The sequence below is a fragment of the Vidua macroura genome, chromosome 10 (genome assembly GCF_024509145.1).
Source record: "Vidua macroura isolate BioBank_ID:100142 chromosome 10, ASM2450914v1, whole genome shotgun sequence".
Classification (NCBI taxonomy): Eukaryota; Metazoa; Chordata; class Aves; order Passeriformes; family Viduidae; genus Vidua; species Vidua macroura.
In genome coordinates, this window is record NC_071580.1 from 590,171 (window position 1) to 612,836 (window position 22,666).

At 54.1% G+C, this 22,666-nt stretch overlaps 1 protein-coding gene and 1 long non-coding RNA gene across 2 annotated transcripts; both read left to right on the forward strand.

Annotated features, from left to right (window-relative positions):
- The first annotated feature begins 4,175 nt into the window (after window positions 1-4,175).
- LOC128812165 (uncharacterized) lies at window positions 4,176-6,055 on the forward strand. Its single transcript, XR_008438632.1, has 3 exons — window positions 4,176-4,318; window positions 4,822-4,944; window positions 5,920-6,055. It is a non-coding gene; the product is annotated as an uncharacterized LOC128812165 (long non-coding RNA).
- Window positions 6,056-9,537: 3,482 nt separating this feature from the next.
- On the forward strand, window positions 9,538-12,786 carry P2RY1 (purinergic receptor P2Y1). The gene is made up of 2 exons (XM_053986409.1): window positions 9,538-9,626; window positions 9,993-12,786. The coding sequence occupies exon 2, from the start codon at window positions 10,061-10,063 to the stop codon at window positions 11,150-11,152; it is 1,092 nt and encodes a 363-aa protein (XP_053842384.1). The 5' UTR covers window positions 9,538-9,626; window positions 9,993-10,060; the 3' UTR covers window positions 11,153-12,786.
- Window positions 12,787-22,666: the final 9,880 nt, after the last annotated feature.

The window sequence follows — 22,666 nt, forward strand, 5'->3', positions numbered from 1 at the left end:
GTGCAGGCTGTCCATCGGGCTTCTCACCAGAACAGGATAAAACACCTGAATCCATAGTTTGCAATGGAAGTGTCAGGCATAGAGGAGTCAGTCTGCCAAGGAAAACCCAGTGAGCTCTGTGCCAGGGTGCTGCTTCTGGGCATGAAGGATGGGCTGCTCTAAAAAACCCCCATGACACAGAATGGTTTGGTGCTGATCCTTATCAGATCCATCCCTGCAGATCTGGGAGTGCAGTTCTTTTACCTGCCCCATTTATAATTGATTTTACCTCATTTAGAAATCGAAGCAGCAAAGAGAAACTCACAGAGGAGGTTTTGCCTTCCCACCCCCCAGTTTGCTCTGGCTCTAAGTCAGTGCTGATCTTGCTTCCCCCCCTCCCCCAAATATGAGACTTTAAAATCAATCATTAATAGCTTTAAAAGGTTTGTACAACAACAACCAGGCTCACTCATGTTGGAACATTAACAGATGTATTTTTCCTTAACAGTGGGTTCTTTCAGTCAAATTCTAGAGGTTATAAAAAGGATTATCTATGCCAGTGATTTTTTTTCCCCGGTACATTTTTAGACTGGGCTCATGGAATAAGCTCCTGAAGCTCCAAATTGAAAAGACAAAGGTTAATCCCTTAAGAGCTGGATAAACAATCAGTCATTAAGGGATGGAAAGCATTAGCACAGGCGAGCAGAGGCTGAAGGGCAGCAGGGGAGGATGTGCCTGCCTTGGGCACCGGCCTCACCTGGGTGTGGGTGCCAAGTCCTGCTGCCACAGGGGGAGTGGGGCTCCCAGTGCCACGGCAGGGTGCAGAGGGCCATGGCTCAGGGTGCAAACCAGATGAGTTCATTCGTGCTTGGCATTTCAACAGGCAGGAGGGAATGCGGGTGGACAGAGGGGCCTCTGCAGCAGGGCCAACCCCAGCACTGCAGGGCTGCAGCTTGTGCAGCTCCAGCTAAAGCTGCACTTCAGAGGCTGCCCCTCGTGCTGGAAATGGCCTTGGTGAGGAGTGCCAGGGGGTCTGCTTCCAGTGAGGGCTGAGCTGGCATTCCTTTGTCCTGCAGGATTAGCTTCAGGGGGTTTCATTCAGGTACCGATGTGTCTCTGTGTCTGCTCCCTGGCATCACCTCCTTCCTCACCATCACTGCGAGCTGCTGAGTTTCACCTTCAGCTGTTGTGTGCAGACAGAAGTGTCCCTGGGGTCAGGGTGGAGGTGCCCAAGTGCTCTGAGACAGGAAAACATTCATCTGCCCAGGGGACAGGACAGGGAGCAGCCAGAGCACCCCGGTAATGAGGGGTGACCGTGCCCCACACAGAGCTCCGGGAGGAAGGAGGCCAGAGCAGCCGGGGAGAGAAAGCTGCAGGATAATGAGGGAGGGAACAAGAGCTGGGAAGGGATAAAAAGATCTGGCTGTGGAGATAGCAGTGCAGAGGTGTTGCTCAAGGTGCTCCTACCCCCATCTGCTTCAAACCTGTTGGAAGAGAGCTCAGAAAAGGGGGCTTTTAAAGCTTATTTTAAACTCCTGACACTTCTTTGTCATTACTGCATTTTCATCTATTCCAGAAATAAAATAAAAGTGAGAATTGGCATCAGGCTAAAAAATCCAGGATTCATTATGTGACAGCGCTAAACTGAACAATTTGATTCCCATTTCCATGACTGGTATTTTCGTGGCCATTCCTTCCCCTAATTAGACCCTTCGGGCAGGAATGGGAGGGAGTGAGGGAGGGCAGGTTGCAAAAAGGCAAACCGACGTGAGGAAGGGGCAGGCCGAGCTGGTGCTGCGGGCACGAAGGGCACGGGGGCTCCACCTCCCAGGACCACTTGGGTTTCACCCCTGGCAGCGAGGGATGAAGCACGGGCAAGAGCTGCACCTTCCCTCCTCTTTGTTTGCTGTGCTTTGCGCAAGCAGCGCCCGAGCAGCTCTTTGGACCCATTAGAGCCAGCGCTGGGGGATCATTACGGGGAGCTGTGGGCGCTCGAAGGCAGGCACAGGCGAAGCAGAGCGGATTTCCCGGGCAGGGAGGCCGAGCCGTGAGTCAGCCCCGGCTCCGCGGGGGTGTGCGGGGCGTGCTCTGCCCCGAGCAGCTCGAGCACAACCGGTCGGGAGCGAAACGAGCGCAGGGAAGGCAGAGAGGCGGAAGGATGGCAGCTCCGGGGGGCTCCAGCGCGGGGGCTGGGGAGCAGCAGCAGCAGCACTCACCTCAGCTTGGATTTGCGGCTGCCCCTGGAAAGCTTGGATTTGGAAATCCAAGCTGCCCCTGGAAAGGCGATGCTCTGGGCTCTCACCTCTCGTTACGTTACTGCCCTCTGCTTCCACTGTCTCAGCTTGGAAAAACTCTCCCAGATCAGCTTTACCATCTCTTTTATGAGTTTAGCACCCGAAACAGCTTGATTTTAGCAGTTCGAGGTTTTGAGGGTCGAGAAGACTTATTTTAACCAGATAGATGAACCTGATCAAATCTACACCAAAACATCAAGAAACAATTTTGCCAACATTTAAATAAATATATAAAGAAATGCCAAAGGGGAAGTTTAATGGGAAATCCAATATGAACATATTCTGAACACCAGCAGATGATGGCTATGATGTGATGCTGATGCAATGACAGGTGTTTTCTGAGCTGTGTTTGACTTCTTCTGTCCCAGGCTTGGCTGCTGCCCCCATTTGTGCCCACATGAGGAACCTCACAGGGCTGGAAGGAGACACCTGCAGGGTCCCACTGATGCCTCACTAGTGCCCTACCAGTCAGCTGGGTCATAGCTTTGGCCACAGCACCTCAGAGGCAGCTCCACATTCATTCTCCCTATGCATTAGGTAGCAAATTCTTAATTGAAATATTTAATTTTGTCTCCCCTGGCATGCGATCTTCAGTGTTTCTGGCCTGTTTGTCTTCTTGGCCATTTGAGGAAATTGTATAATGTGAGTGTTAATGTGCCATCAAACTGCCTCGGCAGAATTGTCTTTCTTGGCCAGGAGCTGAACAAAAGAGATTTTCTACTGAGAATAGTAATTTCAGTTTAAAATGGCCATATAGGAAGAAGGCAAGATTGCTCCCTGCTGTAATTAGAACAAGTTTTCCAGGATCCTGTGTTATCTTTAGACTCTGGAAGTGTAGTTGCTCCACTAGGATTAATAAGTCACCTCCATTAACTCCAATTATTGCTGTGCTGTACTGCTATCACAAACCATTTGCATATTCTGGAATACAGAAGGGACTCCATTATCATTGTTGGTTTATAATGTTAATAAGGCAAAAAGCCCTCTGGGGGAGCCCTCTGTGGGGCTCCCACCGGCCACTGGCCCGGCCTGCCGGACGCTCCCCCTCCCGAGCTGGACACTGCCCTCGTCCCCCACTGCTGATCACTGAATCACCATCTTCTCCCAGGGGCCCACGGCTGCGCCCTTCTGCCTCCCAAAGCTCCCACCCTGCTGGGACTCTGGCTCCCTGGGGCACACACGGTGCTGTGAGATCCAGTTAATGAGCCCAGGAACAGCTTTTGTTTTCCAGACAGCAAAATGTCAGCTCAGACATCAAAATGCAGAGAGGAGCCGGCTCCTCTTGTGCTGGAGGGGAGGGAGCTGCTCCCCAGGCCACAGCAGGCACTGGGGTCTCCTGGAGGGCTGGAGCACAGCACGATTCTGTCACCCCCCAGATTGTGGGGTGACAGCAAGCACAGGGCAGAAACACCATCAGAGCTGAGTCACAGGACCACAGAATCATTTAGGCTGGAGAAGCTCTCCAAGACCTTCGAGTCCCCCCACTCTGCCAATGCCACCATTTACTCAGGTCCTCCAGTGCCACATCCACAGGGCTTTTAAATCCCTCCAGGATGGGGACTCCACTGCACAACCCTGCGGGTGAAGAACTTTTCCCACCATTCAGGGTGCCCTGGCACAACCTGGGTTTGTTTTCCCCTTGTCCTGAGGGAGCAGAGCCCGGCCCCACCCGCCCCCTCCTGTCGGGGCATTGTGCAGAGCGAGCTCCTTTCTCCCGTTCTCCTTCGGGCACATCCCGCTGGCATCCTGCGTGTCCTATCCGCCACGGACACGTCTAATTATTCTTATCAGCTCTTGAGCTGCCACTTCCCCGGTTTGTTTTCCGAGGAAAGGCAAACAGCGGCGGCCGGGGCTGGCAGTGGGGGGAGGATCCGCGGCAGGGCTGCTCCCGCTGCCCTCACCTCCGCGCGGCTGCCCGGGGACACGAACTCCTTTCTGCACCGGAGCAGCTCCTGTGGTGCCCTGGGCCAGAGGGTCCCTGGGGCTGCTGCAGAGCTGCCCACCAGAAACCTGCCCTTCACAAGAGGAAAAGGGAATACTGTGTTGTAAGTGGAATATTGTAAAGTGTTTTATACACTGTGGGCAGAAGTATTTCAAAATGAAATAAATTGTATTTTGGGCTCCCCGTGGAAAGCCTGCAGGGTGTATAAATGAGTGCTGGGAAGAGATGCTGTTTTCTGTGGCACATGAAAAAGGAATAAAAGAATCTTCAGGGACCGAAGAAGGAAAACAATGTGGTAAATTGTTGTTTGACCTAAAGAGTTTCCTTAGGTGAAGGCGAACGAAGCTCCCCGGAAGCCAATAGGTAGGTCACAAGCCAATTGAGGTAAAGTGTGAAATAGGAATTTTTGCAGCAGGTAAGGTGTCCTGTGGTGGGGAGTTGAGAGCAGCTCAATCTCCAAGCTCTGTGCTCTCCCTTGAGCTCTGTGCTCGCCCTGCAGTCTCTGTGCTCGCCTGTCCTTTCCAGCAGCTCTCCTGAGAGAGATGCAGCGTGCCTTAAACCCTCTCTGTGTGTATGTGTGTATATGTTTTCCCTCTCTACCCGCAGGTGTTGTGGTGACATTTACAAGGATCCTTTCCACCAGCTCTCAGCCTGGATGGGGCCCCTTGTTGGCACCAGCACACCCTGAGACACTGGCATCTGAGTCTTCCTGAAAACCAGCACCAACAGGTAGAAGCAGCTGGATCCAGGAGCAGCCTGTTCCCTTCACACTCCCCCACACCACAACAGCTCAGCACTAATTGGACTGACTGGGAATTTCCATTTGTGCTCCAGCACACTTCCGCTCCTCGTTAGGGATATATCATCCGTTTGGGTTAAATCAGCTGTTAACGGAACAAAACATTCAGTTTAATGGAAATCAGTGGTATAAAATCCCAGATTTTGCAGAAAATGCATTAAGAGGCAGAGCTGGAAGGAATTCAGCTCCAGCTCTACCAGACAGAAACCAAGTCAGCTCCAGGCATATGCTGGAGCGATGGAGGAAAAGGTGCTAATGCAACATGCTTCATGTTGTGCTCCAAAATAAGAACAGCTCGGCGTGGCAAGCAGGAAGGCGCTCGTTTGCTGGCTGTGGAAGAAGGCATGGAACAGAGTGGCTGAGAAAAAATCTGCCTCGTTCTTTACTCATGCGTTTGGACCTTTTGCAGCTGAAGCAGTGCAGGCAGAATGTGCAAACTGTTGTAGCCAGGATGTGAGATCTCCATTGCCAGTGCCAGCAGGCTCAGAAGGGCCGTGCTGAGGTGCAGGCTGCCCGTGAGGGCAGGGATGGGCTGCCTGGACAGCACAGGCTGCTCGGATGCAGAGGTTTCCCATCAGCCCTGCCGGGCAGGGAGGCAGCTTGGTGCCCGTAATCCGTGTCAGCCCCGTCACAACCAGTGTGTGTTCAGTGGCCCACCCTTCCCAAGAGCCATTGAAAAATGAGATGGCACTCAGAAAAAGGTTACAGGGATGAGTCAGGTATCTTGGAAAATCCTGCCCTGGCAGGGAAGACTAAATAAATTGTAGTCTCAGGCCAGATTATAAATCTGAGCTTGGAGTGTCTAGTAGCAGATCAAGAGTACTGCAGGTGAAGAATGGGAAGGATGGATCCAGTACAGAGCACTTCTGCCTTCAGGTGTTTGCATTTTTATATTCATCCTTCAGCACACACACTGGTACCCCAGGAATGGCCTGCCAGTCCAGCTGTCACCTCTCCATGCAGCCACAGATTCCCCAGGGTGTCTCTCTGTCATGTCAGCGTTCCCCTTGAGGTCAGCGGGACCCGCAGGTGCCTGGGCAAGGGTAGCACACGTAGAACATCCCCGGGCAGAGCACATCCCCTGGGCAGAGCATCATCCTCTGGGCAGAGCACATCCCCTGGGCAGAGCACATCCCCGGGCAGAGCATCATCCCTGAACAGAGCATCATCCCACAGAGCACATCCCTGGACAGAGCACATCCCCTGGGCAGAGCACATCCCCTGGGCAGAGCACATCCCCTGGGCAGAGCACATCCCCTGAACAGGGCACATCCCTGGGCAGAGCACATCCCCTGGGCAGAGCACATCCCCGGGCAGAGCACATCCCCTGGGCAGAGCATCATCCCTGGACAGAGCACATCCCCTGGGCAGAGCATCATCCCTGGACAGAGCACATCCCCGGGCAGAGCATCATCCCTGAACAGAGCATCATCCCACAGAGCACATCCCTGGACAGAGCACATCCCCTGGACAGAGCACATCCCCTGGGCAGAGCACATCCCCGGGCAGAGCATCATCCCCTGGGCAGAGCATCATCCCTGGACAGAGCACATTCCTGGACAGAGCACATCCCCTGAACAGGGCACATCCCTGGGCAGAGCACATCCCCTGGGCAGAGCACATCCCCGGGCAGAGCACATCCCCTGGGCAGAGCACATCCCTGGACAGAGCACATCCCTGGACAGAGCATCATCCCTGAGCAGAGCACATCCCCTGAACAGGGCACATCCCTGGGCAGAGCACACCCCTGGACAGAGCACATCCCTGAACAGGGCACATCCCCGGGCAGAGCACATCCCTGGACAGAGCACATCCCCTGGACAGAGCACATCCTTGAACAGAGCATCATCCCACAGAGCACATCCCCAGGCAGAGCACATCCCTGGGCAGAGCACATCCCTGAACAGAGCACATCCCTGAACAGAGCACATCCCTGAGCAGAGCACATCCCTGAACAGAGCACATCCCTGAGCAGAGCACATCCCTGGGCAGAGCACATCCCTGGGCAGAGCACATCCCTGGGCAGAGCATCATCCCACAGAGCACATCCCTGGGCAGAGCACATCCCCTGGACAGAGCACATCCTTGAACAGAGCACATCCCTGGGCAGAGCACATCCCTGAACAGAGCACATCCCTGGGCAGAGCACATCCCTGGGCAGAGCACATCCCTGAGCAGAGCACATCCCTGGGCAGAGCACATCCCTGAGCAGAGCACATCCCTGGGCAGAGCACATCCCTGGGCAGAGCACATCCCTGGGCAGAGCACATCCCTGGGCAGAGCACATCCTCCTAACAGAGCACATCCCTGGGCAGAGCACATCCTCCTAACAGAGCACATCCCCTGGACAGAGCACATCCCTGAACAGAGCACATCCCTGGGCAGAGCACACCCCCGGGCAGAGCACATCCCCTGGACAGAGCACATCCCCTGGACAGAGCACATCCCTGAACAGAGCACATCCCCTGGACAGAGCACACCCCCGGGCAGAGCACATCCCTGGGCAGAGCACATCCCCGGGCAGAGCACATCCCTGGGCAGAGCACATCCCCGGGCAGAACACATCCTGCTGCTCTGGCTCCCACTCCCGGCTGCTCCAGCCGTGCTGCCAGCACGGCAGCTGCCCAGGGCCGGCTCCCCTGCCCAGCCTTGCCTGCACCTCCGCCTGGTCTGGCACCAGCACCAAGCCCAGGAATGCCTCCTTCCTCGGCGGCTATGTGCTCCTGGAATTGCTGCTCCAACCTTTTGTCTTTCCAGTTTGGATTTGCAACGCTGCTCAGGTAACCGAGGGAAGCAGGCTGGAGTTCACAGCGTGCCTTTACTGATGCTATCGGCATGACTCAAAATTTGCTCAAGACAGGAAACTCAAGGAAGCTGCCACGAGAAGCTGCAGTGAGCAGTGGCACTGAGGAGTCACTAGTGAAACGGCTCTTACAAAGGGACAGAGAAACTAAAAGGTTCCTCCTCTACTAATAGCATCGGTTTGCGTATTTTATTACTTTTTTACACAATAATCCAAGTCCTTCATTAAAATAAATTCTGCTTTGGGTCATACAGCTGATTCTCAGAGGAGCAAGATGGCTTTTCCCTAAGCTGGCGTGGTAGGCTTGATATCATTGAACAGCATTTGCCATGTGTCTGGCTCGTGGGCTGGGTGTTTGCTTTCCTGGGAAAATGAAGAGTCAGGATTCGTTTTTCCAGTGCTCTCAAATCCTAGAGGGCACCACAGAACAGCTCTGCAAACCGGGCTCGCTGTACAACACGGATTTCATAGGTGTTACACTTCTAGCCTCCTTTTTTGCTTTCCTTTCTCTTCACATTCATTTTGTATTAAAATTTAAAGGAATCTTAAAATACTGAATAAGCAGTTGTTAGTGGATAAATACAGAAGGGGGAAAAAAGAAGGAAAGGTATTGCATTTACAGAACTGAAGCTGTTGCTTTGACGTTGTAGATGAAGTTGTCCCAAAAGTGAAGCCAGGCCGGCGACTCCATCTGCAGCCACTTGCATATTCCCACAGGGGTACAATATGCAGCTGATTTCCCAATTAAGCTTTTCCAGCAAAGAAGTTTTATAATTTAAACAGACTCAAAAGTTTGAGGAATGAATACATATTCATGAAGGACTAATAACACTCTGTCTAGAACACAGCTTTGAGCTGAGAGCAGCTCTGACTGGCTCATGTCTCACCCACCACACTTAGCGAAAATGGGAACGAGGAAGAAATGGCTGAAACCAGCAGATTGTGTTTTGCCAAGACAATAAATAATAACCATATTCTGACTCAAGTGCCAAATGTATAGCGCTTAATTAGAGGTCAGTAGAGCATATTTCTGCTCAGCTGTTCCATTTACAGCAATTAACATGTTCGTGTCACTTAAACTGGGTTGCAGAGCAGATTTCAAAGGGTTGAGTGAAAGCAGAATCAGGGAAGGGCTGTTCCACCTCTGGCAGCGGCTCGGGAGCAGCACCCTTGGCACCCACCCACTGGCAAAGACGCGCCACAGAGAGGTCTCAGCCTTGGTGCAGCACCACCCTGCCCCATGCCTCTGAGGGCTGAGGGGACCCTGCCCCATTCCGTGAGGGCACCCTGCCTCCGGCCAGCGCTCCCTGTCCCGCCTGCCGGGGCTGTGACACCGTCACACGCCGACGGCCGTGCCCGGGCTCCACGCCCGCCGCACCGCGTGGGCTCCACCGCCGCCTCCTCCCCAGCGCGGCTGCCCTCGGAGCTCGGTGCGGCGGGTGCCCCGGGGCAGGGGCAGCGCCGGTCCCGTCCCCATCCCCGCGGCGCGGCCCCGGTGCCGGCGGGCGCGGCAGCACCGCCCGTGCGGGGGCGGCGCGGGGGGCGGGCGCGCCGGGGCCGAGCCGCGCCTCGTCCCGCCCGGCTCAGTCCGGCGGGGCCGGCGCCGTGCCCGCCGAGGGGCCGCGCTCCGCGGCGCTGCCGCCGTCCGGGGCCCGTCCCGCCGCCCCCGGCCCTGCCCGGCCATGGGCGCCGGGGCAGCCGCGGCCGGGGCGCCGCCCCCCGCGGGCGGGCGCTGCCGGCGGCGCGGAGCGGCGAGCGCGGGCTGAGACGACGACGACGACGACGAGGAGGAGGAGGAGGAGGAGGCAGGTGGGGCGGCCCCGGCGCTCCTGCAGCCGGGCTGGGGTGCGGCGGGGCCGGGGCGGAGGTGGCCGGGCGGGCAGAGGGAGCCGGGCGGGCGGCGGGACGGGGCGGCGGCGATCGCCGAGGGGCGCGGGTGGATTGGCCGCTCCCTGCCCCCCGTTCGGCCCCGTTCCCGCCGCCCCCGCCGCCGCCCTGTCCCCGTCCCCGCTCCGGCCGGGCCAGCACGCGGCGGCGGCGGCGTGCGCGGCTCCCCGGGAGCGGGGCGGGGAGCGGAGCGGGGCCCGGTACCGCCGCTTGGAAACCTCCGAGGAAAAGCAGGGCAGGGCTCACCTTCCAGCTAGGTTTCCTTTGCTCTCTTCTTTTTTTTTTTAGATGCGTTTCTGTGCCTGTAGAGACTTCCTTGCTTCGCCTCAGCCCTATGTGACTCTGGGGGAAGGATCATGACCGAAGTCCTTCTCTCTGGTGCTCTGAACGGAACTGAACCCAACCTGTTATCCAGCAGCGGCTGGTCTGCGGGAAACGTCACCACCAAGTGCTCCCTGACCAAAACCGGCTTCCAGTTCTATTACCTGCCCACCGTCTACATTCTGGTCTTCATCACTGGGTTTTTGGGCAACAGCGTGGCTATCTGGATGTTTGTCTTCCACATGAGGCCTTGGAGCGGCATCTCGGTTTACATGTTCAACTTGGCACTGGCCGATTTCTTGTACGTTTTGACTCTGCCCGCCCTCATCTTTTACTACTTCAACAAAACGGACTGGATCTTCGGAGATGTCATGTGCAAGCTGCAGAGGTTCATCTTCCACGTGAACCTGTACGGCAGTATCCTGTTCCTGACCTGCATAAGCGTGCACAGGTACACGGGAGTGGTGCACCCCTTGAAGTCGCTGGGGAGGCTGAAGAAGAAGAACGCGGTGTACATCAGCAGCCTGGTCTGGGTCCTCGTGGTGGCCGCGATTTCTCCAATACTCTTCTACTCGGGAACCGGGATAAGGAAAAATAAAACCACAACGTGCTACGACACAACGGCCGATGATTACCTGAGAAGTTACTTCATTTATAGCATGTGCACCACCGTGCTGATGTTCTGCATCCCCTTCATAGTGATTCTTGGTTGCTATGGGCTCATCGTGAAAGCTTTGATTTACAAGGATTTGGACAATTCTCCTCTCAGGAGAAAATCCATTTACCTGGTCATTATTGTGTTGACGGTCTTTGCAGTGTCTTACCTTCCCTTCCACGTGATGAAGACCTTAAATCTAAGGGCCAGGGTGGATTTTCAAACCCCAGATATGTGTGCCTTCAACGATAAGGTTTATGCCACTTACCAAGTGACGAGGGGCCTGGCCAGCCTCAACAGCTGCGTTGACCCCATCCTTTACTTCCTGGCAGGTGACACCTTCCGAAGGCGGCTTTCCAGGGCCACCAGGAAATCATCCAGAAGGAGCGAACACAATGTGCAGTCCAAAAGTGAGGACATGACTCTCAATATTTTAACAGAGTATAAACAGAACGGAGATACCAGTTTGTGAACAAATGCAGAAGATTTGGAAACGGTTCGAAAAAAAATCCTCCGCTTTGAGGCAGTAGGAGACTGTAGGGCTTACAAGTGTGTGAGGAAAATCTACCAGTCTCAAATTCTTTTTTAGATAAAGCCTCATTTTCTGGTCGTAGGAAAAGCTTCACAAAGTCAGTGGAAGAAATAGAATTTTAATAGAAAATAATGTGTCAAAACTCAGCTTTCCTTCAGTAGTTTCATTTATTTCTGACTTCTGTCAGATAAAGTAAAATGAAGTAAATTCCCTAAAGGAGGAGAGCAATCCAAGTGCATCTGGTTTAATGACTTAGTCTCCCACGTTTGAAAATGTTCTCAGTCAGCCTGTCTTTAAAAATAGGAAATAAAAATAAGAGCAGTGTCTTGTGTTCTGAGGCTCAGCCATAGACCAGGCTTTCTGCTCACTCGCTGTTGTACGCAAGGATTTAAATCAAAGTCATGATGCAGTTACCATTTTCAGTTTTATTTTCTTCTTCATCTACTTCTAGTGCTGATAATTCCTTGATAGTTTGGTGGCATTTATGGTTCAGTCCTCTTTCAGTGCCGGTGTTTTACTCAAGGTAGGCTTTACTGGTGTGTGCATGGTTGTGCTTTGGGATTGCGATGGTTGTTCGTGGCAAAGCCGGGCCCCTCGGCGCCGGGGCCGTGCGGGGTCACGGCTCCCGGGGCTCGGTGCCAGCCGCAGGGACGGGCCCAGCGTGGCCTGGCCGGCCGGGGAGCGCTGGCCCAGCCGCCCGGGCCCGCTGGCAGCGCGCGGAACCCGAGATGGGAGCGCTGGGAACAGCTGAGCCTTGAGGCCGGCGGCGAGCACGTGCTCCACGTACCTGCCTTGGCTGCCAGAGAGGCTCTGCTCCTGCTGAACGTAACACAGGTCGTGTCCCAAGAACAGTGACTCTTAAAATGGATAATATAAATGGATTATATATATTATATATATAACAATAATCGGGGGGAATTAATTGTTTTTTGTACTTTGACAAATAAATTACTGCATTAACAAGATGTCGCAATATACTACAGACTAAATCTGGCCCTTTACTATAGATCTTCTCCAAATGTGGAATAGTTCATCCAAAATTAGCCAAACTGCAACATTGTGTAACACAAGAGCTAGTGATCAGGCACAGATGAAATCCTACATGGGCAGTCTCACTCATTTCTCATATTTTTAATAAATGTATTTGAAAATACTTTGTGCTAAAAGCAGTATGAAAGCATGCTCTGAATAATGAATTTAGTGTACAAAATTAAGTGCGATGTAATCCTAAGGGTGATTTTTAACACATCTTTGTTCCTCTGGTCTGCATCATAGGAGTAAAATATTTATATTTTACTTACCAATTCCAGTGATTGGTTACAAATGAGAGTAGCTCTAGTTATTTTTTGACAACATTGTTAAGCAGCTTCTGTTTGTATGTATGGCTTCCTCTGCAGAGTCCCTATTTATTGAACTTATTTATTAGGATGCTAAATGTAAAGTTTGTAAAGTGTGGTTCTCTGTGGTCATATTCAGAATTGGGCATTAATGGAAAATTGAAGAGCATGTTTCAATCACTGTAATACTGTGTCTTCTGACAGAACACCTTTATAATAAACTCAATTCCACCCTGACTATTCACTGCTGATATGTAACCTAGTGATAAATTAAACTACTGATTTATAGCCTAGAGGTAAATGAATCTCCAGCTTAGGAAGCCTCTTAAAGCAATGTGGAGAGCTCATTTAGCCCTATGAAAAATGTAGAGGTAGTGAAGAAATCTCAAGCAAGGGTCAATTGCTAATTAATCCTGACTGACAAAGCCTGTGGAACAGCACAGACTATTTATATACCACAAAAAGAGCCTGATTCACAATAAATGACTTCTCCTATTATGTGATTATTTGAGGCTTCATTCAGCTGAGGCACGTCTTGTTTGGAATGGCAGATGAATTACATGGAGAGGGAGCATAAAAATAGGATATTCTTTGTATCTGCTTCCCTGTGTTCAAAATCCTGTTCTCCCCCGAACATTTTTTGTGGTCAATTTCTCGCGTCCAGTTAGGAAATAAGAGGTTCCACTAATTCGCGTTCGACCAGAGGTGCCGAGCAGCCCCAGCGGAGCGCAGCCCCCCGGGCCGGGCTCGGTGCAGCCCCCGCAGTCTGTCTGCACCGAGCTCAGCGCAGCCCTGCCCGGCGGGCACGGACTCCGAGGGGACAGCACGGGGGACAGCACCGGGGACAGCCAGGCCGGGAGAGCCGCGCTGGCGACCCCGCGGCCGGCGCTGAGCCCCCCGGGCTCGCTGCGGGGCTGGCTCGGCGCTGGGCTGGCCGGAGGGAGCGGTGCCGGAGCCGGCTGATGCCGCAGCTGCTGCCCGCGGGCACGGCTCGGCTCGGCTCGGCTCGGCGGTCCCTGTCGCTGCCGAGCAGCCGCGGCAGGGAGCGGCGCTGGCAGCTTCGGTAAGCGCGTTTTCCACGCGGCTGGTCGCGCCCCGCGGCTCCGCGCGGCGGAGGTGACACCTCGCTCCGCGCCCCGTGACGCTCCCGGCTGCCGCAGCCAGCGCTGGCTCCTGCCGGGGCTGCGCCTGAGCCTCAGAGCCTCCGGCACAGCTCCTGCTCGCTCTGCCAGCCTCGCCGTGCTTGGCACGGGGTACGCGGAGCCGGTGCAAAATCCCACCAGATTCCTGCCTGCCCCTTACCTGGAGCACGCAGGAACCGTGTCCCGCCTGAGCGAGCCAGGGACTGGGCACCCAGCAGAGCTGCAGGCAGGGTGAGGGCCAGAGCTGCCGGGGAACTGCCCGAGCCTGGCCCTAAACGGAGCCTTTTGTGATGTATTTATGGAAGGCAATCAGCCCACCAGGGGCCCAGGTGATCCCTGTGATTATCCATCAGCCCCAGGGCTGGGTGCGGTTGAAGAGACCTTTCCCTGAGCCACTCACCTGGAATTTCTAATCCGTCCAATATGTGAGGAGAATGCAACTGCAGCTCCGGCCTTTGGGCTGGTAATTAATAATCACTGGCAACGATGGGTTGTGATTACTAGGGACAAGATCCAGCTCATTATCTCTCTACTGTGACCACCTAGAAGTTCCACCTTTCCTCATGCTGTGCAATCTTTGACTAGCAAATGAGATTAAGCCTGTTCTGATTTTGTGGTCATGCTTGTAACCTGCTTTCCCCTTGGGCATGCTTGGGAATCTTCTAACTACAAATCATTCTCTTAAGACACCACAAAGTTTGAAGTAAACAGTTATTTAGAGCTTAACATTTGCCAGATCCACGCCAACAGCAATTCTCATTCATGAGCTGTATTTGCTTCCTGCAGCTCATGGGTTAATGTTCTCTCCTATTTATGCCCTATTTAACTCTTACATATCTTTAACACAGCTTGAAGTCAGCGTGAAGCCCCCACGTGAACTGCTGTCAGTTTGTACATTTGCACACATGGACTTTCCCGTTTTAAGCCGGTTCACACAACACGGAATGAATGAGCTCCTGGGCGGGGCAGGAGCAGCGCCTGGCCCTGCTTTGGGCAGCAGGGTGCCCTGGGTGTGCTGGTGAGCCCAGGGGCTGGGGAGCTCTCTGGGGGCTGCCAGCCCCGTGCCAGGCTGCGGAGCATCCTCTGCTCTGTGCCCCCAGGGACACGCTGGGGTTTGGCTCCACAGCGAGGCCCCACAGCCAAGCCCTGGCACTGTGTGAGCCCCAGGAGGGGCACGGGAAGCTTCCCTGGCCTTGCTCTCCTCCTCTTTTGGGTGAGGAAGGACGTGGGGCACTCCTGGGGGTGTCTGGAACCCAACTGCATGGCACAGCAATTTCAAATACTCTGAAGGCACAGGACTTACTACTTGGCATGTGGCTGTGAATTACTGTGTGTTCCAAGGGCAGATGTGAAAATGCTTATTTTTCTGGTGTGCTGTGATTTTAATATTGTTAAGTTCAATTTTTTTGTAAACGCTACTGAAACCTGCCTGCAATATCTGCAGGGACAGTGTGACCTTTTATTTACACCCAGATTATGTAGCTGCTTCAATTAAAGAGTAAAAAAATCTTCTTATTTGTCTATAATTTTAATGAACAAAAATATATTTGGGTTTGAAGTTGCAACTATTTTTAGTGGCAGCAAAAGTGTGGCCCCAGCATTGCTGGTACTGCACCACTGCACTGAGCAACTCGTGTTGGAGCCACCCCAGCAGCATTATGAAACGCTCCTTCTGCCTTTTGTGTTGTTAATTCGTGCTTCCAGGAGATTCTTCCGGCAGTGATATGTCTTTAAAAATAGGTAATAAAAGGCTTGCAAAATATATGCAATTTAAAACCTTGAGAGGAAGCAGGCAGACCAAATGAGAATCAAAATAAGTGAATAAATGAGTGATGCTCAGCCTCCAAAGACAAAGGAGGTACGTGGAGATGTGGTGGCAGAACAAGGGGGAATGGCTTTAGGTGAGGGAAGGTACACAGAGATCAGATATTCGAAGTTGTTCCCTGGCAGGGTGGGCAGGCCTGGCACAGGGTGCCCAGAGCAGCTGGGGCTGCCCCTGGATCCCTGGCAGTGCCCAAGGCCAGGCTGGACAGGGCTGGGAGCACCTGGGACAGTGGGAGGTGTCCCTGCCATGGCAGGGGTGGCACTGGGTGGGTTTAAGGTCCCTTCCAACCCAAACCATTCCATGACTCTGATGTTTGGGGTCAGCGTGCCCGCAGGTGGCACGACCAAGGGTCACGGCTGCGCAGTTCCAGAGGCAGCAGGCTGACTTGCTGCCCCATGCCCACCCACTCCAAGCCTTCTCCCATTCCCAGAATTCAGCCAGAGATGAACCTGCTGCCAGCCCCTCTCCCTGTACAGGTGAAAGCTAAATCTGTCCTGCAGAAACTGCCTTTTCCCCTCTGGCAATGGCTGTGTCTCGCTTTCCTTGCAGGATGGCGAGGGGCTGTTCCTTCCCAAAGAGCTTAACATTTCAAACCCACTAAAACGTGGAACCCCGCTGTTAGCCGTGCCTTCCCTGCCATGTAGCAATTTCAGTTTTACGTTGGGCTGTGTTTCCATGCCATTGTCTCGTCTGGCTGCCAGCAGCTGCCCCAGCTTCACACCATGAGCAGCTTCCTTCTGTTCCCTCCTCATCACCTGGGATGGCTGTGGATACGTATCAGTCACTAATTTCACCTGATTTATTTTAAGATTTACTTACCTTCCTCTTAATTTTCTTCCTCTTCGTTTATCTTTGCCCTTCATGCAAATGGTTCAGCTACCCATTAAAATTATTCCATTAAAATTATATTTTCTTACCAGTAGATGAATTCTGTCTTCAACAAAGCATGCTGTTCCATGCCTTTCCAAAATTTCCATTCCAAAACCTGCTGAGGCCCAAAGACCTCGTCTTCCCCCAGCACATAAACCTTTAAATGCTCCAAGTCAGGCAGGTCCAGGGCCCTGCTCTGGCTGCTTGTGTTTGACACGAGCAGACTCAGGCAGTGTGTGAACACCAGATCTAATATCTGAGCTGACTGCGCATTTATCTCTGGTTCCACAAAATCACAGAATAATTTAGGTTGGAAAAGGCCTCCAAGACCACCGAGTCCAATGACAAAGGCTTCCTTTAGCCCTGGCCCAAGTGGGCAAAGGCAGTTTGTGACCCGGGCAGAGGCGAGGCAGCGCACGGACCTGGGGGATATTTGTTTCTAAACTTCAATTTACAGCAAAGGCCAGCCCGTGGCAAGAGGCAGTGGGTGGAAGAGGTAAATAATTCAATAAATGGGGGTTTTCAGACCGTGCAGCTCGGGTTTCTGCTGGCAGCACCGGGCCCTGGCTCCGCCGGGAGCTGCCGGGAACGGCGCTGGGATGGAGCCGAGCTCGGGCAGGGCTGGAGCAGGGCAGGGCCCAGAGAGCACTGGGGCCACATCCTGAGGGGTTACCCAAACCTCTGGGGGTTACCCAAACCATCACAGCCTGTGGGGGTTACCCAAACCATCACAGCCTGAGGGGTTACCCAGACCTCTGGGGGTTACCCAAACCATCACAGCCTGAGGGGTTACCCAAACCTCTGGGGGTTACCCAAACCATCACAGCCTGAGGGGTTACCCAAACCTCTGGGGGTTACCCAAACCATCACAGGCAGTGAGGTGGGGGCACTGCCCAGCCCATGCCCGCATCCCCATGGGGCTGGAGGTGCTTGGGGTGAGAGACCAGGGCAGCTCAGAGGGGCTGGGCTGTGTCTGTGCCACCCTCAGGAACACCCGGGGCTGTGAGCTGTGTCTGTGCCACCCTCAGGAGCACCCAGAGCTCTGAGCTGTGTCTGTGCCACCCTCAGGAGCACCCAGAGCTGTGAGCTGTGTCTGTGCCACCCTCAGGAGCACCCAGGGCTGTGAGCTGTGTCTGTGCCATCCTCAGGAGCACCCAGGGCTGTGAGCTGTGTCTGTGCCACCTTCAGGAGCACCCAGAGCTCTGAGCTGTGTCTGTGCCACCCTCAGGAGCACCCGGGGCTGTGAGCTGTGTCTGTGCCATCCTCAGGAGCACCCAGAGCTCTGAGCTGTGTCTGTGCCACCCTCAGGAGCACCCAGGGCAGCTCGGCTCTGTGGCTGTGGGTGTCACCAGCCCCAGCAGTGCCGGTGAGGCACCGAGAGGACAGTGAGGTGCTGGCTGTGTTTATGTCCCCTGGGGCACACAGCCCCACACTGTGCTCCCTGGGGAACGGGGCTGCCCCTCTGGGAGTGACCCACGGCCTGCCACAGCCACCAGCACTGTGTCCTGCAGCCCCAGTGGAAGCTGGAGATCCCAAAGGAGAACCAGGCAGAGACTCCCAGCGGGAATCCCCTTCCCAGGGTCCCGAGGGACTGCTGCCTGCCCGTGGGAGCATCCTTGCATCCCTGAGTGATGATCAGAAAATCTGCTCATTTCAAGTGCTGGAAACAGCATTTACCCTTCCTGGCATTCCCCTACAGCCAGGGAACAGCAGAGCTGTTTGTGTTAATAATTCATAGAAGCCTTCTCCCTTTGGTTTATGGCTGTTCCACGCAGCAGCACCAGGATCTGCCCCATGCCCTCCTCCCTGAGCTGGGGCAGTGACCTGGGGCAGACTGAATCCATCAAACCCTGCTGCTCCCAGGGACCTTCCCCTGCAGGCTGAGAGCCTCGCTCTGGCTCGATTCTTAACCAAAACCAGGTCCTCACTTTTCTGAAGAGGCACAGGTTTCTATAACCCTGGCACAGGTTTGTCAGGAGGCCGTGGCTGCCCCTCCCCTGGAAGTGCTCACAGCCAGGCTGGGTCCTGGTGGGTGGCAGGGCTGTGCCCTGTGCTGTGCTGGCATTCAGGCATGTCCTGACAGAGATTTCCCTGTGGAAGCCAGGCTGCTTGGTCACAAATGCCCTTCCTTCCCCTGTGAATAATGGCCTTTTGTGGGGAGCTGATTTTTATCCAAGACAGTGACTGAGAAGTGACCCAGCCGTGGAGCCAGGGCTGGCTCAGCGCTGGGACAGTGTCAGGGGCTGGGGCCAGGCAGAGGTGTGCAGGAGCTGTGCAGAGGCACCCAGCCTTGGTACCACCCAAACAGACCCCAGGGAGTAGCAGAGGAGGGGAAGGGGTGCTCCTGCACGCAGCCAAGCATCCCAAATGCACATGCCAGAGGCTTGGGGCACAGCCCTGGGACCAACAGATGAGGATTTGCTCACTTGGTCTCTCTGGGACCCAGGTGGGAGAAACCCTTGGGGATTATAACACAGTTTTTTTACCAAATATTATGTTAGTGCTAATTTCAGAATTAAAGTGTACTTTTAAGACTCCACAGAAGTTAAATTCTTAGCAGAGTATTGAGTTTTAATATCCTCAGTAACAACACCAGAGTAGTGCAGTCGTACATTGAAGATAATAAAGCTTTGCACTGTAGAGGGCAAATTCTTTATTTGTTTGGTTTTACTGGCCCATCACTATCCCCATCCCTACTGTGGGCTCTCTACAGGGCCCCAGGACCCAGATGGGTGCAGCAGGATGGATTTCTCCTCTCCCTGCTCCTCTCGGCTGCAATTGGGCCAATCCAAGGGGAAAATGGCCTTGCAGGGGTTTGTAGCACTTTCAGGGACAGCAGCCAGGCCAGAGGGAAGCAGGTCCCGGGTGCTGCCCGAGCTCCCTTGGCACTGCAGCTCTCCTCCTCCTCAGCAATGTGTCAGGACACGTTTGGCACAAATAAAAAGTTGTTGTTTAACATTCTTGTGTATTTGTGAGCGGTGGCAGTGATGCTTCCTGTAAAACAGAGCTGCGAGCGTGGCAAAGCTGTTTGATGTTACAGCCTTATTTAAACAGCATTTAGATAGTAAAAGCAGTCATTCCCCTCATCCCCACATACCAGCTACCCATTAAAATTCCTTCTCATGCTCCTGCACAAAGACTAATTTTGGCAGAAGGCTGACTTGCCCTAGATTTTTAAAAGACTGCTTGTTTTAAAACAAAGTCCTTTGGGGAAGGGAGGGAGCTGGGAGATTTGCTTCCTCCCCCTGCCCTCCCAGTCTCTTCACCTCGACCACCCCCATCCCATTACCTCTGGTCACCCCTTCCCACCACCCCCCACTCGGTCACCTCCTGGCCTCGGAGGGTGCAGTACCCTCCTCCTCATCATCCTCCTCTTCCTCTCCCATGGAGGGGCTCCTGGTCCCTTGGAGGGTGTGGAGGGGAGCTTTGAGCTTTGTGCACGGAGCAGGAGGAGCCAAGGGAAGATTGAAAATCTGTCACTCACCTTGACATTGACACACTAAAAATAAAGTTAAACACTTTTAAAAACAAATTATGTCAATATTCAGATATTACTTGAGGGACTCGACTCAGAATAAAACTCTGGGTTTTCAAGCCATCTCTCGCTACCATCAGAACAGCTTTTCACCAGGATATTCCTTTGTTTCTGGCTTGTTTCCTCTCCTTCACACTGTGGACAAAGTGTCACTCAATTGAGACAGCTGAGAACAGCGAAAAATCAGAAGAAACCTGACCCACAGGTGTCCTGTAGAACGCAGAGCGAGCAGGCCCAGAGAGACCCACAGAGGCAAATCCACAGCCAAACCCTCGCGGGGAGCAGATGGAGGAGCTGACTTGTCTTTTTGGCTGTGATTCAACGAAAATGTTTTCTACCCTTTCCTTTCTGCACGGGGATAAATCTGCAAAGGAAAACATTTCTCGGTGCTGCGTGCTGGCAGGGCTGGTGCCGGATCCAGCACTGCCACAGCCCCTGGGGCACGTTCCCTCCTGAGTGCTCTGAAAGCTGCTCTGCCTCCGGGGTCAGCTGCTACAGCCGACAGAGGTCAGACACCAGCGAGTCCCAGTGGTCCCACTCCCCTGCAAATGGTGGATGAGCAGCTGCCCTCAGGGCATGTACGTAAGGAAGCAGACCTGAATTTTCGGCTGGATTGAGCAGCTCTCTGTAGCTTGCCAGAGAGCTTGTCACCTTGATGGTCACATCAAGGAATGGCTCCACAGAGGGACGCTGCCTTCAGAACCCCCGTGGGGCTCCTGGGTGCCCTGCCCACAGCAGGGATGGAGCTCGGCTGCCAGCTGCAATTCACCCCCTGTCCCACACCGGGCTCAGCCGGGGACCAGGGCAGGGCTGGGGCTGTGCCCGAGCCACCCGCGGCTGCTGCCACCGCCACAGAGGCTCCAGCGCGGCCCCGAGCCCTCGCCACCGGCTCTGCTCATTAAAGCTCTCCTGTAACTGATAGTGGAAGGGATGACTCAGCCCTAAGTATAGTCACCTGCACCCAAAATAGAGCCGAGCCCTGCAGCAGCTCGGTGCTCTGGGTGCAGGTCAGCCGGGAGTGTCTCCCAAACCACTGCGAGCTCGTGGTGTGACACGGGGTGGCACCACAGCTGGCCCTGGCTTTCACCTGCTTTGACCCTCAGTCCAGGACGGGATTCCAAAGTAAACCCTCTGACATTAATCCCCTCCATTGAATGTACAGAAACACAAATTTCAGTCGTTCCTTTTCTTGATCAATTCACGCTGACCAGAGCTCATGAACAGGATCAGCTTACACCACATCTAAAAATACACCATCAGCTACACACAGATGGATCTAAGGGGTGTGTGTGTAACTATGTGCATGTGCACGTGTCCCTAAAGCTCTAAGACTTACACAAATTCCTGATGCTTTCCTGTAAAAGATGGCAGGCAGAAAACACAATGCCCTGGCAGTGCAGAAATGGGGCCTTTGTCCCTTGCTGTGAAGACCCTGTACCCACAGGAGCAGATCCAGAAGCATCAGTGAGTTCACACTGGTGGGAAACCTCCAGAAGGAAAGAGGAGCCAGAGCCACTCTGCCCTGGTGTCCTCATCAGCATCCAACACCAAGAGTTGAGGGGCTGCATTCTGGACTTTGCCTCTTTGGCCGAATTGTTTCAAATAGCAAACAGAAGAATTTGCCTCTCAGACCGAGATAACCTGCAGTCAACTCCTGACAGGATGTGCACAGCAAACCTCAGGAGCAATCTGCACGTTGTGAAATGCAGCCCCAGCACCGGTCCTGCCTGCTGCAGCCTGCGAGCACAAAGCCAGGCTGCACAGCGTGCTGTGACTGACCCCGCTGGCAGCACCACCCCTGAGTACAGACTGAACATCTGCAGCTGCACTGGTGCCAGGGCAGCAGCAGAGGCCGCCCAGAGGAGCCTTGCTGGGGCATGGAGGTTCCCAGATGGATTTTGGAGGCGGGGTGCTTCCAGCAGCAGCCCCAGCTCCCCTCTTCCCGCAGGGTGTGAGGCTGGCTGAGCCCCAGCCCCAGCTCTGCATTCCCTGGGGCTGGGCAGGGCTGTGTGCCCCAGAGCCACCATGGGAACAGGGACACGCCAGCCTGGGGCTCCTCCAGAGGCTCCTGCTCTTCTTTCCCAGTACCATTGTAAGGGTAGAAGCATCCACATGGAGTCACTGAAAATGAGTCATATTTCAGTGCCGTCTAATTAGTCGATACTGTACATGATATTTGCCAGCTCGTGCTGTGAACAGTTACTTTACATAACCCCTGGAGAGGTGTGTCAGGCTCCAGTGGCTTACAAGGTCTCAGCTTTGAATGGGATTAAAGCATGGTGCTCATTCTCATCAACTCCAAACCTGTAGAGCCGCTCACATGTGGCATCCAGTTGAATGAGGTGCTTCTTTGGGCAGGTGGCAGTGACACCTCTGAGAGGGCATGAGGCTCTGGCACTGCCATTCTCCTCTGCAGGATGCCCTGAGCCCGGCTGGGCACTCCCTGCCCCCTAAGGCTCACCAAACCACCACAAGTGTTGCAATCCCTCTGGTCACTGCTCTATCTGAGCCTCGGTGCCTTTAGGATCTGCTTCTCCCCCCGCTGCCCCCTGGGCTCAGGGCACCAGGACAGAAGAGTGGCAAGGAATGGTGGGGGTACCCCGAACCATGTGGGAAGTGTGGAGCAGCAAAGCACTGAGCCAGAAGCACTAACTGCATCCGCTGTCTGTGAGAGCCACTTAAGTGGAATAGAAACTTTCCCTGACAAATCTCATGCACTTCTCTTGGTGCCAAGTGACCATTAAA